This window comes from Equus przewalskii, chromosome 11, assembly GCF_037783145.1.
Source record: "Equus przewalskii isolate Varuska chromosome 11, EquPr2, whole genome shotgun sequence".
Classification (NCBI taxonomy): domain Eukaryota; kingdom Metazoa; phylum Chordata; class Mammalia; order Perissodactyla; family Equidae; genus Equus; species Equus przewalskii.
This window is the reverse complement of record NC_091841.1, coordinates 20639717-20656758: the sequence shown is the minus strand read 5'-3', so window position 1 is coordinate 20656758 and position 17042 is coordinate 20639717. Positions and strand designations below refer to the sequence as shown.

General features: G+C 36.5%; 1 protein-coding gene across 2 annotated transcripts; it reads left to right on the top strand.

Moving 5' to 3' along the window:
• The first annotated feature begins 837 nt into the window (after positions 1–837).
• Positions 838–17042, top strand: LOC103556887 (glycine N-phenylacetyltransferase-like). 2 transcript variants are annotated; one of them, XM_008529187.2, is made up of 6 exons: positions 838–1118; positions 6665–6759; positions 11357–11464; positions 12925–13051; positions 13880–14051; positions 15749–17042. In XM_008529187.2, exons 2-6 carry the CDS (start codon positions 6682–6684, stop codon positions 16155–16157), a joined length of 894 nt encoding a protein of 297 aa, XP_008527409.1. In that variant the 5' UTR covers positions 838–1118; positions 6665–6681; the 3' UTR covers positions 16158–17042. The 2 variants fall into 2 exon arrangements, with proteins under 2 accessions (XP_008527409.1, XP_070420086.1); XM_070563985.1 differs by lacking the exon at positions 838–1118 and adding an exon at positions 2357–2634.

Genomic DNA, 17042 nt, shown 5'->3' with positions numbered 1-17042 from the left:
CCTCATGCTATTATTAAATAATTTACTTCTACATATGCTATGACTCTGTAGTATACAGTTATTATGTTTGAACTAAAAAGTCAATTGTGTTTAAACAATTTAAGAAAAGAAAGAAAAATAAGTTTTAAACTATTTAATATTTTTATGCTTTCCCTTCCTAACCGTGGTTCCAAAAATGTCACTGAATTTCATTTCCTGTTAGCCTATGGACTGTCTTCCTTGTGGGGCAGTCTGCCTTGTTTATCTGAAAACGTTTATATTTTGCCTCCATTTTGAAAGGATATTTTGTTCTATAGGGAATTTTATTGAGAGTTGAGAGTTATTTTTCTTTCAGCATTAAAAACATGTTATTCTATTATCTTCTAGACCTTATTATATATCTTCTGAAAGTCAGCCATTATTTGTATTTTTATTTCCCTGTGTGTAATACATCTTTTTTCTCTGGCCGCTTTTAAGATTTTTCTCTTTATGTTGGGTTTTCAGTAGTTTAATTATGATGTGTCTGAGTGTGGTTTTCTTTCTGTTTATCTTGCTTGATGTTCACTGAGCTTATTCTAAAACAGGAGGGTCCCAAACCCTTTTGTCTTTCTAAATAAGTAATTTCTCTGCTTATGGTTAAGAAGAGAACTCTGATTCTATACATCAGATCTGAACAGCAGCTGTCTCTTGCTTCTGCTGCAGGTACTTGTGAACAGAGAAGGAACGAAAGAGGTATTTCTTATACAAATCCACCTACCTCCTTGTTCTTAACCAGCTGATTTTTCAGCTCAAAGTTGCTGAATAATGGCAGGACCTTTGGAACCAGAAAGAAGTTCAGCCTTCTGGAAAAAAAGCCTCAGAGGACATGCTGCCAATCTCTTAATATTACAGAGCCACCTCCCTAAATAGGACTCGAAGGGAGGGGCTCCAGCTCACACCCTGTTGCCAGAAGTTCTCACAGGTTGGTGCATGTGTTCTATTAAAAACTTTGGCTCAGCAGTTTTTGGGGAAAACACATCAAAGTACACTCTTCAAGATCACTATACCCAGGCAGTATATTTCATCTTCTAGAAAAGTCTGCTATTCTTGTCTTTGCCTGGGGATCTCTGCAGAGACTGAATGAGAAGACAGCTTTGCAGGTGAGAACAAAGGAGAATCATTGCTTTGGGACCTCTCATCTCCTTTTGCTTCCCCGCTGAAGTGGAATGAGTCAAAATGCTACTGTTAGATGTGGATATGAATTGCTCAGCTCATTTGTGTCAAGAATTATGCTAGGGGAAAAGGAAACTCTTCTATTTGAGAAACCTGTGTTAGGCACCTACTGTGTATACAGCAATATTCTAGTTCTGCGAGGAATTCTTGACTGGATAAAGCCAGGCTTTTGACTGAATTGATAAATAAATATGGAGAGATTTGGGCGCTTGCCACTGGCAGAAGGGGAACAGAAGATGCAATAGCCTTTGGGAAGGAAAGTGCTTGCTCTGGTGATATTTATATAACACAATTTGTAGACTACGCAAGTATTGTCTTATTTAACGCTCTAGTAACATTCTAAGGTAGTCAATTTTTCTCTGGATACACGATGACCAGGGAAATTAAGTGCCCTGCTTAAAGTTTCAAAGAGACAAAGTGGATTTTAGTACAAAGACTACAATACAGATGAGATTGTTAATTTAAAACCATGAAAAGAAATGTAAGGGCCAGCTGGGTGGTGTAGTGGTTGAGTTTGTGTACTCTGCTTCCATGTCCCGGGGTTCACGGGTTCCGATCCTAAGCACAGACCTGGCACCACTCACAAAACCACACTGTGGCAGAGTCCCACATACAGTAGAGGAAGATTGGCACAGATGTTAGCTTGGTGACAATCTTCCTCACAAAAAAAGGAAAAAGAAATGTAATTTTAAAAATCTCATCTGTACTACCATTTTCCACCTTTTTCGTGTTCAAGACACTCCCATATAGCAACATATATATCATAACTTTCACAGTAATGTGTTTTAGAGTAGTAAAATAATAAGCTCATTGCTTTTGTAAGTTATCTTTATAGAAAGACACTGGGATTGCATCCAGTACCTCCCAGTAAGTTAATTTTGCTTTAAAAAATTTTTCACAGAGCATTTTTCTTTTGAATTATGTCCTTTGAATTATGTTCTTTGGATAAATTCCAAGTACTGGAATGACTATGTCAATGGTTTCAAATTGCCCTTTAGAGGAATTTGCCCATTATCAATGCTGGCAACCCACCAAAATGTGCAAGCTCCCTTGGGTCTCCTCAGTTTTTGTCAACTGCATTTATTGAGCATCATGGTTGTGTTTTCAGTGTGTGTGTGGGCGCGCGCGCGCGCATGTGCAGAAGGTTGTCCGAAACGTACTTGGCAGTACATCAATATAAATCCCCAGTGATCTGGCATCAGACTCAGTTTTGCTGCTTATTTTCATGTAACTTTTTTGTGAGATACCTCTAGCTAAAATGTCAGATAAATCTTCAGAAATATTATACTGCTACTGTCTGAGATCTTTCAACACACAACACAGGTCCCTCTATTTTGGTCGGGGGCTTTTTTCAAAGAAGGCTCTGGTACAAATTCCCATGCACAGCACATAGCAAGCCTTCAATAGGTACCTGTTGAATGAACGAATGAGTCTATGCTGTTGGTAAGCGGATTGACTAAATAGATGGTTATGTTGATATAAATACTTCATACATTCAATCATTAAACAGAAATTTACTGAGTCCTTATTGGCTGTCAAAGAGTGTGGTAAACATTGATAATAAAAGAATAAATAACTTGAATCTCTGCCCAGAGGATTCACAATCTAGAGGCTAAAAAACTGTAATTCGCTGTAACAAGTTTTGTAACTGAAATATGTACATAATCCTAGGGGAGTGCAGAAAAGAGAGTGATTTGTTCTGCTTGGATTGAGGGAGTAGGGGAGTCTATAGGGGAAAAACTGACATTTAAGTAAGACTTTGACAGAGTAGTAAAAGTTAGATTTTGAAAGCTGTCTTGAAGTAGGGCATAGATAAAATGAAGACAGACCAGAGGTGTTAAATCAGATACTGAGTTAAAAAAATATGCTGGATGGACCTTGAGGATATTATGCTGAGTGAAATAAGTCAGAGGGAGAAAGTCAAATACCGTATGATCTCACTCATAAGTGGAAGATATAAACAACGACAAACAAACACACAGCAATGGAGAATGGATTGGCGGTTACCTTGGGGGAAGGAGGAGGGGAGGGCAAAATGGGTTATTAGGCTCACATGTGAGGGGATGGACTATAATTAGTTTTTGGTGATGAATATGATGTAATCTACACAGAATTCAAAATATATTATGATGTACATCCAAAAGCTGTATAATGTTATAATCCAACGTTACTGCAATTAAAAACAAATAAATAAAATTAAAGAAAAAAAATATTCTGTCTAGTATGGAAGAGGACAGCAGAGAAAACTAATAAACTGTACCTTGATTGTAAAACACAAAATTTGTTTTAAATTTTGAATCTTATACATCATGTTTGTTCAAATTGTGTATATAGGTATTTAGTATGGGGAATTACTATTTGGCTACTAGATTTTTGTTAAATTATGCTTGGCAGGCAAAAAGAAAAGTTGCAAAAGTCAGAGTGCTTTTCCACATTATTCAGCCATATGTACATTTTCAACAAATATTAATGCCTTTAAAAAAAATCTTCTCTTATCTGTGTTATGTTTATTCTGATTATACTATTGAATGTATTTTAAATCTAGTAGAAATTGGAACTTGAAATAAAACCACAATGAGGTATCACCTCACACCTGCTAGAAAGGCTGTCATGAAGACAAGAGGTAACAAGTGTTGGTGAGAGTGTAGAGAAAAGGAAACTTTTATGCACTTTTGGGGGGATCGTAAATTGGTGTGGCCACTACGGAAAACAAATGGGGACTCCTCAAAAAATTAAAAACAGAACTACTATATGATCCAGCAATTCCACTTCTGGGTATCTATCTGAAGGAAATGAAATCACTATCTTGAAGAGATATCTGTGCTCCCGTGTTCTTTGCAGCATTATTCACAATAGCCAAGTTGTGGAAGCAAACTAAGAGTTCATAGACAGACGAATAGATATAGAAGTTGTGGTATATCTATACAATGTAGCATTATTCAGTCATGAGAAAAAAGGGAATCCTGCAATTTGTGACAACATCAATGGACCTTGAAGGCATTATGCTAAGTGAAATAAGTCAGACAGAGAAGGACAAATACTGTGTGATCTCACATACCTGTTCAATCTAAAAAGGCTGAACTCATGGAAACAGAGAGTAGAATGGTGGTTAACAGGGGCTTCAGGATGGAGGAAATGGAAAGATGTTGGTCAAATGGTACAAACTTCCAGTTACAAGATAAATAAATTCTGGGGACCTAATGTACAACATGGTCACTATAATGAAGAATACCGCATTATATACTTGAAGGCTACTAAGAGAGTAGATCTTAAATGTTCTCACAACAACAACAAAAGAGTGATTATGTGATGTGATAGAAGTGTTAAACAACCTTTCTGTGGCAATCATTTTGTAATATATATATGTATCAAATCATCATATTGTAAACCTTAGACTTACACAGTGTTATATGTTAATGATACCTCAACAAAGCTGGCAAAAAAGAAAAAAAAGATACAATCACACCTTAGTGTTTCTCAAGATTGTCCTCCCCTTACATCATGAAGGGAACTCAGGTTAAGTGAAGGGACTGTTTTTGTCCCCATATAACTGAACAGGTTAACAGGTCTTGGGTAAAGTTTACGTGGTCAGTCCCTCAGAGAAGTGCATCTATTGAAATACATTTTGGCCTCAACTTTCTGTCCTGCCTTGAGAATTAGTTCTCAAAATCTTCCAGCTTTACTGATTTGAAGAGTGTTGTTGAACATTTTACCTACTATATCAACAATTCCTGAATATGGTGGCATGAGAAAATCAGCTGGGGGACTGTTGGAGAGAACGTGGAGCAAGTGGAGCTCTCATACACTGATTTGGGAGTGTAAAAGAGTGCAGCCACTTTGAGAAAACAGTTTGGCAGCTTCTTATGAAGTCAAACATACGCTTACTATATGACCGTGCAAATGCATTTCTACATACTTACCCAAGTGGAATAAGAGCATATTTTCAAAGATTTGTACGTGAATGTTCACAGAATCTTTATTCATAACCACAAAAATCTAGAAACAACCCAAATGTACTTCAACGGGTGACTGGATGAACAAACCCTGCTAGATCCAAGCAATGGAATAGTATAAAGAAATGAACTGTTGATTATGCAAGAATTTGAACTAAGCTCAAGGCATTTTGCTAGCAAAAGAAGATAGTCTTAAAAAGTTACATACTAAATAATTTCTTTTATTTGACATTCTGTCAAGGGAAAAGCCATAGGCCAGAAATCAGATTAATGATTGCTATGGGCTGAGAGTAAGAGATGGAGATGGATTGTAAAGGGATGTAAGTAAACTTTTGGGGATATTCAGATTGTCTATATCATTATTATTGTGCTAGTCACACTAATATATATATATATATATATATATATATTTCAAAACACATCAAAGTATCCACTTAAAATTGGTGAATTTTATTGTATGTAAATTATAACTCAAATAAGCTGAACAGCAATAATAAATGAGAGCTTTTTTAAGATACAGATTTCTAGATCTCATACTTCCTTAAGACCTTCTAAAAAATATATAGCAGGGGCAGGATTAAATAATTTAAAATTTTTCTTCAGATGGTTCTAGCATGTAGTCAAGTTTGGAAAATATTGTGCTACATCATTTATTTGTTCCCTGTATAAGGGCTCATAGCAAAATCTTTCTTCTTTTTGGGAGGAGCTCTAGAATCAAGAAAAGATATGCTTTATTTATGTTGTAATGATAGCAATAATTAAAATGGCTTACACATATTGAGTACTACTCTGTGCCAGGCACTCTGCTAAAGACTTAAAATTCATAATCTTATCTACCACGTGCCAGATTACATGAATTACCCCCAATAATCCTCACAACGATTTGTTGTGCAGAAGAAAAGTTACCCAATGGACTTTTTTGGATGAAAGTATGGGTTAACTGTTGCTTCTGCAAAAGATAATAATAAAAAGAGTAATAACAATATTAATCATTAACTGAGTGCTTACTATGTTCCAGGCACTGTCCCAAGCACCTTACATATATTGATTTATTTAAGTGTCAAGACTAATCTATGGCTCAGTTACTATAGTCATTGCCATTTACAGATGAGAAACCAAGGCACAGAGGAGTTAGGTAACTTGCTCAATGTCGTATAGCTTCTAAGTGGCAGTCAGCCTTGTCATGGATGGAAATTTAATCTCAAAGGGTACTCATGCATGCTTAGAATATATATACATGTTAATATCAGTCCATCTTTAATTATTTGAATTCTGAGTGGTATGAAAATTTAAGAGAGTTTTTTTAAAGTTTAAAAAATAATTTCAGAACGAAGCACTTGTGCTTTCTGCCAGTCTTATTCTTCCTTGAAGTTAGTGAGAAGTTTAGTGAATGGGGCACCAACGAAATGGCAGGGATGAAGGCTAGGCCGTTAGCTAGAACTGCCAATTGTGTCTGTTCTGTGTCTTTGTATGTCTTCCAGTACTTCTCATTCCTTGATGCTTCTTGATTATTTCTTTAGGTAAGGTAACTGCCAAGATGTTTCACTTACAAGGCCCACAAGTGCTGCAGATGCTTGAGAAATCCTTGAGGAAGAGCCTCCCTGAGTCCTTAAAGGTGAGAGTGGAACATTCTTAGGCAAAGAAAGGGCTAGCAACTGCCTATAAAAGAGGTGGGAAAGAGAATGAGCATTCGCTGAACACCTATTCTGTGCCAGGTGCTCATCTTGCATCTCATTTAGTTTACATCACTTTGCTGCAAGGCAGGTGCATTATATCGATGGAACCACAAATAAAATGGAGGTTCAGTTATACGACTTGACCAAGATCACACCAATAGTGAGTGGTAAGACTATGATTTGAACACTATGATCTTCACTGTGTGATGACCCAAAAACATTCTTTTGTTCCCTTCCAAGAATTATGTTATGCAACACTGGATGTTTTTCCAGAATTGCAAAGTTCACTGAAACTAACACATTAATGTTTAATTTTTCCTAAGCAGTCAAGCACCTGATGAAAGGTTAACTATTATGATTCTTCTTTGAAATTAATAATAGGTCAACTTCTATTTTGTCAAGCCCCAAAGGCATTTTGTTTAATTTGGGATGAGATAGAAATTATGTTTAAGAAGTGGACCAATGATCTTGTACCATAGAGAGAGGTTTTTTGCAATTACATTTGTTGCAAAGGGAGTAAAGTATTAGAAATAAAGAGTATCATTGCATTATGATAAAGGCATAGATTCACCAAGAAGACATAAGAAATGCTGAAATGTACACACCTAACAACAGAGGCTCAAAGTACTGAGGTAAAACTGATAGCACAGAAAGAAGAAATAGATAAACCCAAAGATATAAAGACTTCAACACTCCTATCTCAGTAATGTATAGAATAGGCAGAAAACTTATAAGTATATAGAAGAGCTGAACAATACTGTGAACCAACTTGAACTAATTGACATTTATAGAATACTTCCTTCAACGACAGCAGAATATATATTTTTTCAAGTGCACATGGAACATTTACCAAGATGTACCATATTTTTAAGAATTTTAAGAGAAGTGAAATCATACCAAATATGTTATCGAACAATATGGAATTAAAGTTAGACTGAAAGATATCTGGAAAATACCCAAAATTTTAGAAATTATACAACACACTTCTAAATAAACAATGCTTAAAATCACAATGAAAATGAGAAAATATTTTAGTGGAATGAAAATGAAAAGCACAACATATCAAAAGTTTTGGGATGCAACTAAAGCAGTGATAAGTGGCAAATATATACCATTAAGTGTATATAATAAAAAAGAATAAAGGTCTCAAATCAATGCTTAAGTTTCCACCTTAAAAACTAGAAAAAGAAGAGTAAATTAACCCCAAAGCAAACAGAATTAAGAAAATTATAAAAGATAAGAGCAGAAACCAATGAATTTTAGGGAAGGAAAACAATTAAGAAAATCAATGAATCTAAAAATCTGGTTCTTTGAAAAGATCGTAACGTTGATAAACTTCTAACCAAACTGACCAAGAAATAAAGGGAGAAGACACAAATTACCAACATCGGGAATGAAATAGAGGACATTACTACAAACCCAATAAACATTATTAGGATAATAAGGACATATGATTATCAACACTGTGCCCATAAATTTTAAAATTTATGTTCTGTAAAAAAGCGCAAATTACCAAAGGTCCCTTAAGAAGAAATATACAACCTAAATTGTCCTATATCTACTGGAGAAATTGACTTTGTAATTTAAAACTTTCCAACAAAGATAACTCCATGCCCAGATGGCTTCAATGGCAATTTTTACTATGCATATAAAGAAGAAATAATACCAATTCTATGCAGACTCTTGCAGAATAGAGTCCAAAATTACCCTGATACAAAGCCAGAAATGGATATTATAAGAAGGCTACAAAACAATATCTCTGATGAACATAGAAGCAAAAACCCTCAACAAAATACTATCATGTCAAATTCATCAATATATTAAAAGGGTAATACATCATAATGAAGGGGAATTTATCTTGAGAATGCAAGGCACGTCCAATATTCAAAAATCAATCAATGTAATTCACCATATCAACAGACTAAAGAAGAAAAGCCATATGATCTTCTCTTAATATATGCAGAAAAAATATTTGACAAAATGTAATATTGCTCATAAAAGTAACACTCTCAGCAAACTAGGTATAGAAGAGGACATCTTCAACTTAATAAAAAGTGTACAGGAAAAATCTACAATTAACGTCATACTAAATAGTGAAAGACAGAATATTCCCCCTAAGCTTGTCAACAAGGCCAAGATATTCATTGTCACCACTCCTGTTCAATATAGTACTGGATATCCTAGCCAGTTCAATAAGGCAAGAGCCCAGATCCCAGAAACGGACCTACACACTGCTCATCAAGCCACGTTGTGGTGGCTTTCCCGCATATAAAAAGTAGAAGAAGATTATCACAGGTGTTAGCTCGGGGACAATCTTCCTCAAGCAAAAAGAGGAAGATTGGCAACAGATCCCAGCTCAAGGCCAATCTTCACCAAAAGAACAAAAAGTATCCCGTTAATCTTTCTTCCAGTCTTTTCCAAAGGGACTTACCCCTTTTTACCAGGGTGACTATGCATTTGGGGAAAAGGAAATCATCAGACTTTCCTTTACTAGATGTGGATTAGTGCCTACCTGTTCTGCCCTTTAATTACCACCATAAAGAGTGACTCCAGATCAACTATGCTGAAACTAGAATCATCTGTTTTGGTAGGCATCCACTAACAGTTGCCTGTATTAACACTTCAACTGGTCTTCAACTGGCAATCCTATCCAATGAATTAACGACCTTTCCTTTTTTTAGGAGGGCACGGTAAGTAAATCAGTTAGATACTCTGTGGACTGAGATATTTTTATCTTGAGTGGCTGCTGTGAAAAGTTTTCCAGGTTAAAATTTTGTTCTTCTATGTTCTATAGGGGGAATCTCTGGGGTTTGAATCGTTCTTCACTTCTTGTGTTAAGTGGATTCCAACTTTTTAGAGAAAACTCTTGGTACTACCCTGAGTCCAACTCTATTGTGAGGCAAAGTAACCTTCAATATTAGATCCTCATCTTTAATGAGTAGATGGTTCTCCTCTCCCCTCAGATGAATCTTTGATGACATAGTTCTTTGCATAGGTAGAAATCTAGACTATTTGTATAAATGGCTCTTGTTACAAAGGTATAACCTAAAAATCATTCCCATTCAATACTCACTAAAGTCTCAGGTGAGAGAAAGATTTGTGTATCATGGCCTGAAGGACTGCCCATCTATCTCTCTAAATAGCGGACACTGAATAGGTTTATCTCACATGTCAACTCTAATTCATTCAATTTGTAGTGGCTACCTGGGTCACTATGGTCTGGCTTAGTGGTGCTACCATGTGCATAGAAAAAATTTTTCCATGCAGATTATTTTTAATCTAGTGTATATGAATATCATTGGTTCCAAACCTCAATATTTAAAAAATTTAACCTTTTTCTTTTTCCTAAAACTGCATTTAATTTTTATATTGAGTCCCTGCTGATGGCAGAAAATTTAATAACTTCATAAAAACTCAGTAAAGTCAGTTTGTTTCTCTGTAAGTCTGACGTAAACATTTCATGGCAACTATAGGGAAGCACAGGGTGGCGTATAGTCCCTGGTCATTGAAATATCCATCATTCCCTTGGTCTTTGGTCTTTAGTATCTTCTCATACCATGTGCTGAGGCATCATGTTTCCACTGCACTTAGGTCTCAAAGTATGCATTGCTGTTTTTTCTTTCCCCACAACCACAGGCCCCTTCCAATTTGGAGGATCTCTCTTTATCAGTCTCTTCAGTGTTCTTCTTGTGGGCACTGATGTTTGAACAGATGTTTGTGGGAAAGTTTAAACAGATTGCCCAATGTATGATATTCTCAGACTTTGGTCACCAAACTATTCTCTGTCTCGGACTTTAGTCACCAAACTATGCTCTGTCTCTACTTATTAAATAGGCAGAAGCTCATTTAACTTTTCCAAGAAGTAATTTGGAGATATGCGTAAGAAAAAAAAATCTTTAAAAGAAGTTGACATTTGACATAGAGATTCTCTTTCTAAAATTTGTAATAACAGACACATTTGCAAAGATTTACGTAAAATAAGTGTTCCTTGAAGAATAAACCTTTAAACTAAAAAGTTAGAGAAAACTGAAATGACCAGCAATGGAAAACAGGAAAAGCGAATTCCAAAACTTCCGTGTAATGAATATTATGCAGTCATTAAAAATGATTATGTAGGTTTATTGACATGGAAATATGCCCATAGAGTAGTACATGTATGTGTGTGTGAGAGGGGATAGATGTTAAACTAATATATATTAGGCAATTTTATTGTTTAAAAATTGTGTGTATATGTAAATAAATGAAATAAATTGGAAAATTATAACCCTAAATTCTACAATGTAATCGTGGATGATTTCTGATTTATTCATTTCATTTATCTGTTTATTTAACTATTATCATATAATATTCTCATGGTTTGACCCCAAATCCATTTATATTTGGAATAATAAGATAGAACCCAAAGACTGCTTGAACTTGATGCCTTATCAGTTACTTACCCTGATTTCATAGAAATATGTCTTGTTCTGATGAAACCAGGCACTTTGCCATCCCTTCCTAATAAACTGACTTTCTCACTTTCTCCGGATGCTGCAGGTTTATGGGAGTGTCTTCCACATGAATCAGGGAAACCCATTCAAGCTCAAGGCCCTGGTGGACAAGTGGCCTGATTTTAATACAGTGGTTATCCGCCCTCAGGAGCAGGTAAGGTGCCAGACGAAGAATAAATATGCTTCTTTGTTCTTATTTTCTGTGTGCCTACCATGTACCCAGCAGTGTGGTAGACCCAGGGGATACAGAAATGAATCACAGTGATGGTGAACGGTCCCTGTCCTTAAGAAACTCTCAGCCTGGAGGAAAGTAAATAAGTTATAACATGGTATGAAAATTACAAAAGTATACGAGGACATACAAGATGCAGAAGTAACGCTGGGCAAGAGGTGATTAAATCTATAAATGTCAGGGGGTGCAGGGAGAGAATCAGATAGGCTTTCTGTTAGACATTTCACCAAAGCTGGATTTTGAAGATTAATAGGTTTTGACAGACTGACAAGAACACAGGATGCATTCTAAGCAAAGAAAACAGCACCTAAAAGTATGTGAAGGCAAATATGAAGAATGTCAGGAAAATATAAAGAACAAATTACAATGCCTGTATTTGGGAATATATTTTCAGTGCCAGACTTCTAAAATCACTCAAATTAAGTGGTTAATACATTTCAAATATAAGTACATTATACGCATATTGAAAAATATCACAGTAGAAATTCCCTCATGTAAAAATATGTAATCATATAGTATCATTTTGATGTAAATTATTTACAAATAAAATTTAAAAGTATAGTGGTTTTTTAAAAATACCAAACTAAACACAATACAAAAGTTAAGATAGATCAATTATTTAAATCTAAAAGTGGAATAATATTTGCTTTCTTTATGTGATTTAATAAAAACACAGATCGTCAGTGGCATTAACGCTAAGTGATGAATGCCTTCCTATGCAACACCCCAACTCTTTTACCCTTGAGTTGTTCTCTGGCTCCTTCCTTCATCTTCAGATAATCCCATCTGTTATTTGTTAACTTTGAGAAGATCTTTTTGAACAAATTTTGTGTGGCAATTTTGCTGGGAATGTGAATTTTTTTTAAACCACAGTTCATCGTGTTTTACATTTCAAAGACATCATGTGTCTTCGTTTTGCATAGCTTTATCGTAAGTGAAAATTCTGATACAAGGTTACCTGTGTCAGTTTCAATATTGTCTTATTCAGAATCCATTTGTTCTGAGACTCTTTGAAATAAAATAAGATTTACTCTTGCAATGAAATCCTGCTTTTGACAATAATACTTTCTTTCTTTCTCCTGAGGGTTACAGAATTACAGAAGAACGCTTTCTAAACTGGTGCACCTTTTGTTGATTTGAAATTGTAATGCAACATACAAACATCTAGTTCAGCAAGTTTTTCTTAATCACAAATTGAATAATTGATTAAATCCCTGAATTGTTCTCATGATGTAAATGATTCAGGAATAATGACAGTAGGCCAAGAAAAATATAAATATTTAAGTTTGTAAAATAGTACACTGTCATGAAATACTAAACACAAATATCCCAACCACTGCATATAATCAATCTGATTTATTCCATGTTGCCCAACCAAACAGGAGATGACAGATGACTTTGATCACTATACCAACACCTACCAAATCTATTCTAAGCATCCCAAGAACTGTCAAGAATTCCTTGGTACATCAGATGTCATCAATTGGAAACAACATTTGCAGATCCAAAGTAAGTAAGAGATCTGGAATGTGAGCCGGCAGCTGGAACTGCTCATGTTTTCACCAGCAGGATCACTTTTCATCCCAAGCACATTCCCTTACAATGTTTATTTCCTTTTACCAAACCTCAGACACTCAGCTTGATTCCTTGTTCATTCCTTGTATCAGCTGCCACTACCTCTTCAGTGGCGTAGAATTCAATCATTGTAAACTATAGGGTTGATATAAGGAACTGTTAGCTGAAGATTTCTGACATATTTTGCAGACATATTCAGGATCCCTTAAGATTAGGTGTGAGAGCAGAGCCCCCTCTCTTGCCTTCCATTCCTAGAATGAGAATGACAGCTCCTTGTGCCATAGAGCACCTCCCTGGTCGTGAGAATAACTACCGTGGTTACTCCCTCAGGTGGCACCCTTGCTCTGCCTGTTACTTGCTTTGTGATCTTGTACAAGTGATGTAACTTATCTATTATTCAATTTCCTCATATATTAAAAATGAGGATAATAAAAGTACTTACAACATGGAGTCAATGTAAGAATTAAATATAGTATTAGACTAATACCTGGGCATGTAATGTGTGCACATGCAAGGTTGGCTACTATTTTTTAAATATCACTTCTCTTTTGGTTTCACACTGATATAGTCAGGATTTCTAGTATTATCTCTGTTTTGCATAAGAGAAAACATGCTCAGAGAGTGACGTGGCCATGGTCACATGGTTATTGGTCACACCAGAAGCAACATTGCCTGACTTCAAATTCTGCCTACCTCCATTGGGAAGCTTATTGTAGCATCTAAATGGGCAATTACTTCTCTCCTAACTTTACCCTTCTCTAGGTTCACAGTCCAGCCTGAATGAGGTGATACAGAATCTTGGAAGCACTAAATTGGTCAAGGTCAAGCAAACACAACGCATTCTCTATGTGATGCCGGAGACAGCAAGGAAACTGCTCCCTTCCCTGCCAGAGACAAAGAATTTACCGCTTAAATCTATCAGCCCCAAGGCCATGTGAGTTTGAACAAAGGTGCTCTCCACGGCTCACAGCTTTCACTACTGATGTAGCTTCCCAACTTTTCTCTTTACATTCACTCTTGCCTCCCTAAAGTCCATTTCCAGGGTGATCCTTTTAGTATATAACATAAATCATGTCAAGTCACTCACTTAAAAGTCTTTCATGTTTCTCAGCTCATCTTGAATAAAATCCAAACTCCTTTATGGATGACCTTCAAGGTCCTATAAGACCTGGCACCCATCACGTCACCTCTTGGGCTTCATCTTGCCCCTCTTTCTTACTCCCACCAACAGCTCTGGCCTTTTTTCTGCAACTTGATCTCATACACTCACCCATTCCTTTGGGTCATTGCATTTGCTCTTTGTCTGTCTAAAATGACCTTCCCTCTGATCTTCACATATTTGTCCCTTCTTGTCAATCATATGCTTAAGTATCACTTCCTTAGAGAATTCTTCTCAAAGCATCTAAAACCACCCCCTCTTGTAATTCTTCATCAGAAAAACCAATTTTTATTTTCTCCGTTGCCCTTATTGTTATCTGAAATCAGCTTATTTGTATATTTATCAACCTGTTTGTTGTTTGATCCTCTCCTACAATATTTTAAACTCCACTAATGCAGGGATCCTCTTTATGCTGTTCACTCATAGATCCTCAATGGCCAGAACAAAACACATAGTAAATGCTTGATAAATACACACTTAATGAATTTACTTCACAGAGCACAAGTTTTCCAACAGAGAGAATTTCAACAAATTATATCTTTTCCCCCATTGAGAGCCAATCTAATGTGAATAGAACTGAACACTGATAGTGGGGATTTGATCTAGAGATGCCCAAACCCACGGCCCACTGTGTGTTAATATGCCTGGAAAGCTTTATTCACATTGGATCACACTGCAACCAGAAAAGCACCTCCACATCTAGAATCTCATTTGACTCTGTGTCCATCTCATGAGATAGACAAGGTAGGAGATATTATCCACATGTTCCTGAAAGAAAACAGGCTCAGATGATGAAATAGCCTGTTCAGGTCACATAGATGGTTAAGGGCATAATTGGGGTTGAGTCTAGATCTTCTAGTTCCACATTGTGAGCTCTTTCCAGGACTCCTTCCAAAGCCCCTTTGCACCACTGCAGAAGCCTTCAGACTTCAGTGTTCTGTAACTTGGGTGCTGTTTACACTCCACGTCACTGCCCCCTGATGCCAACGTTCTAAAATTCCATGATTCAAAGCTCTGGCTTTACAACTTGCTAGCATGTGCTTTTAGGAACTCGTTTATTTTCTGTTTACCTATATTTTTATCTGTAAAATGGGGATGATTAAAATTCCTCCATCTTAAGTGGAGAGTTACCAACGTCAAGAAGAACAACACTTAATTTTTAGGTAATTCTTATTGTTTATGTGGCACAAGTCCTATGTACTTATCATGCAATAGCTCTTATAATATTCAATCTTTCTTTGACGGAGGTGCTACTAATATCCCATTTTATAAAGAAGAATTGGAGGCAGACAGACATTATGTTGCTTGCTTAAGATCGCACAGCTAGTCAGATTTTGAATCCAGGCAGTCAGCCTGCAGACTCTATACCTTTACCTGGGCCCTTATTTGCATGATCTGAAGACAGATTTGGGAAAACAAATATAATATTGCACAGTGTGTGTGACATCATAGGCTATTCTTTTGCCTTGTAGTAACCAAGAGATGTTTAAACTCTCATCCCTGGACATTACCCACGCTGCCTTGGTGGATAAATTCTGGAATTTCGGTGGCAATGAGAGGAGCCAGAGATTCATCGAGCGCTGTATCCGGAACTTCCCCACCGTATGTCTGCTGGGGCCTGAGGGGACCCCTGTGTCCTGGTCTCTGGTGGACCAGACAGGAGAGATGCGGATGGGTGCCACTGTGCCTGAGTACCGGGGGCAGGGTCTCATCTCCCATATCATGCGTGTCCATACCCAGGTTCTAGACAAACTTGGCTTCCCTGTATATAACCATACAGACAGAGCCAACAAAATTATACGGAAAATGAGTCACAATATGCATAATATCTCCATGCCCTGTGACTGGAACCAGTGGAATTGTGTGCCTAATAAATTGTAACTAGCAGTAAAGCAGTGCATGTTATTTGGGTTCTGGGAAAGCAGTGTGAATGGTCAACAGAGCCACCACCATCTCTGCTCGCAAACCACTCATAGACTTCCCTTTGGGTCCAGCAGAACTGGCATGGCCAGACATTCCTGTAGTGAACTCTGGTCTTGTCCAGTTTCCTACACTTTTGGATCTCAGTGAGACTTTATTCAGCTGTATCTGCCCTAATGCTTTTCCTGGAATTCCTATCTCACACGTGGATTGTTGACAATAGACATATCTTGTCAGTTTTGCCAAGAGCTAGAGATACCTACTTATCTAGAGACAAAATGATATTATCTTATGAATAGTGTAATTTTCCCTCTCTTTTTCCATTATCCTCCCTTCACCCCCTCCCCAGATTTATTTAGGCATAATTGACAAATAAAGCTATAATTTACTTAAAGTGTACAACATGATGATTTGATATATGTGTACATTGTGAAAGTATCCCACAACCAAGTTAATTAATACATCACCTCACATACTTACTTTGTGTGTGTGTGTGAGAACGCTTAAGATCTACACTCTTAGGAAATTCCAGTGATAAATATTATTAACTATGGTCATCATACTATACATTACATCCTCAGCACTTACTCATCTTATAACTGAAAGTTTGTACCTTTTTACCAACCTCTCCCTATTTCCTCCACATCCCAACCCTGGAAACCACCATTCTACTCTGTGTTTCTATGAGTTCCACTTTTTTGTTTTTCTTAGAATCCACATATAAGTGATACTATGCAGTATTTGTGTTTCTTCATCTGACTTATTTCACTGGTTTACAATTTTCTTTTAATCCATATGACTAGTAAGGAAAATATCCATAATCAATAAAGAATAAATGCAACCCAC

Coding starts and splice junctions, on each gene's coding strand:
- LOC103556887 (XM_008529187.2), top strand. CDS start 6,682: ATGTTTCACTTACAAGGCCCACAAGTGCTGCAGATGCTTGAGAAATCC. Junction 11,465..12,924: donor TTATCCGCCCTCAGGAGCAG/GTAAGGTGCCAG, acceptor CCAACCAAACAG/GAGATGACAGATGACTTTGA. Junction 13,052..13,879: donor ACAACATTTGCAGATCCAAA/GTAAGTAAGAGA, acceptor ACCCTTCTCTAG/GTTCACAGTCCAGCCTGAAT.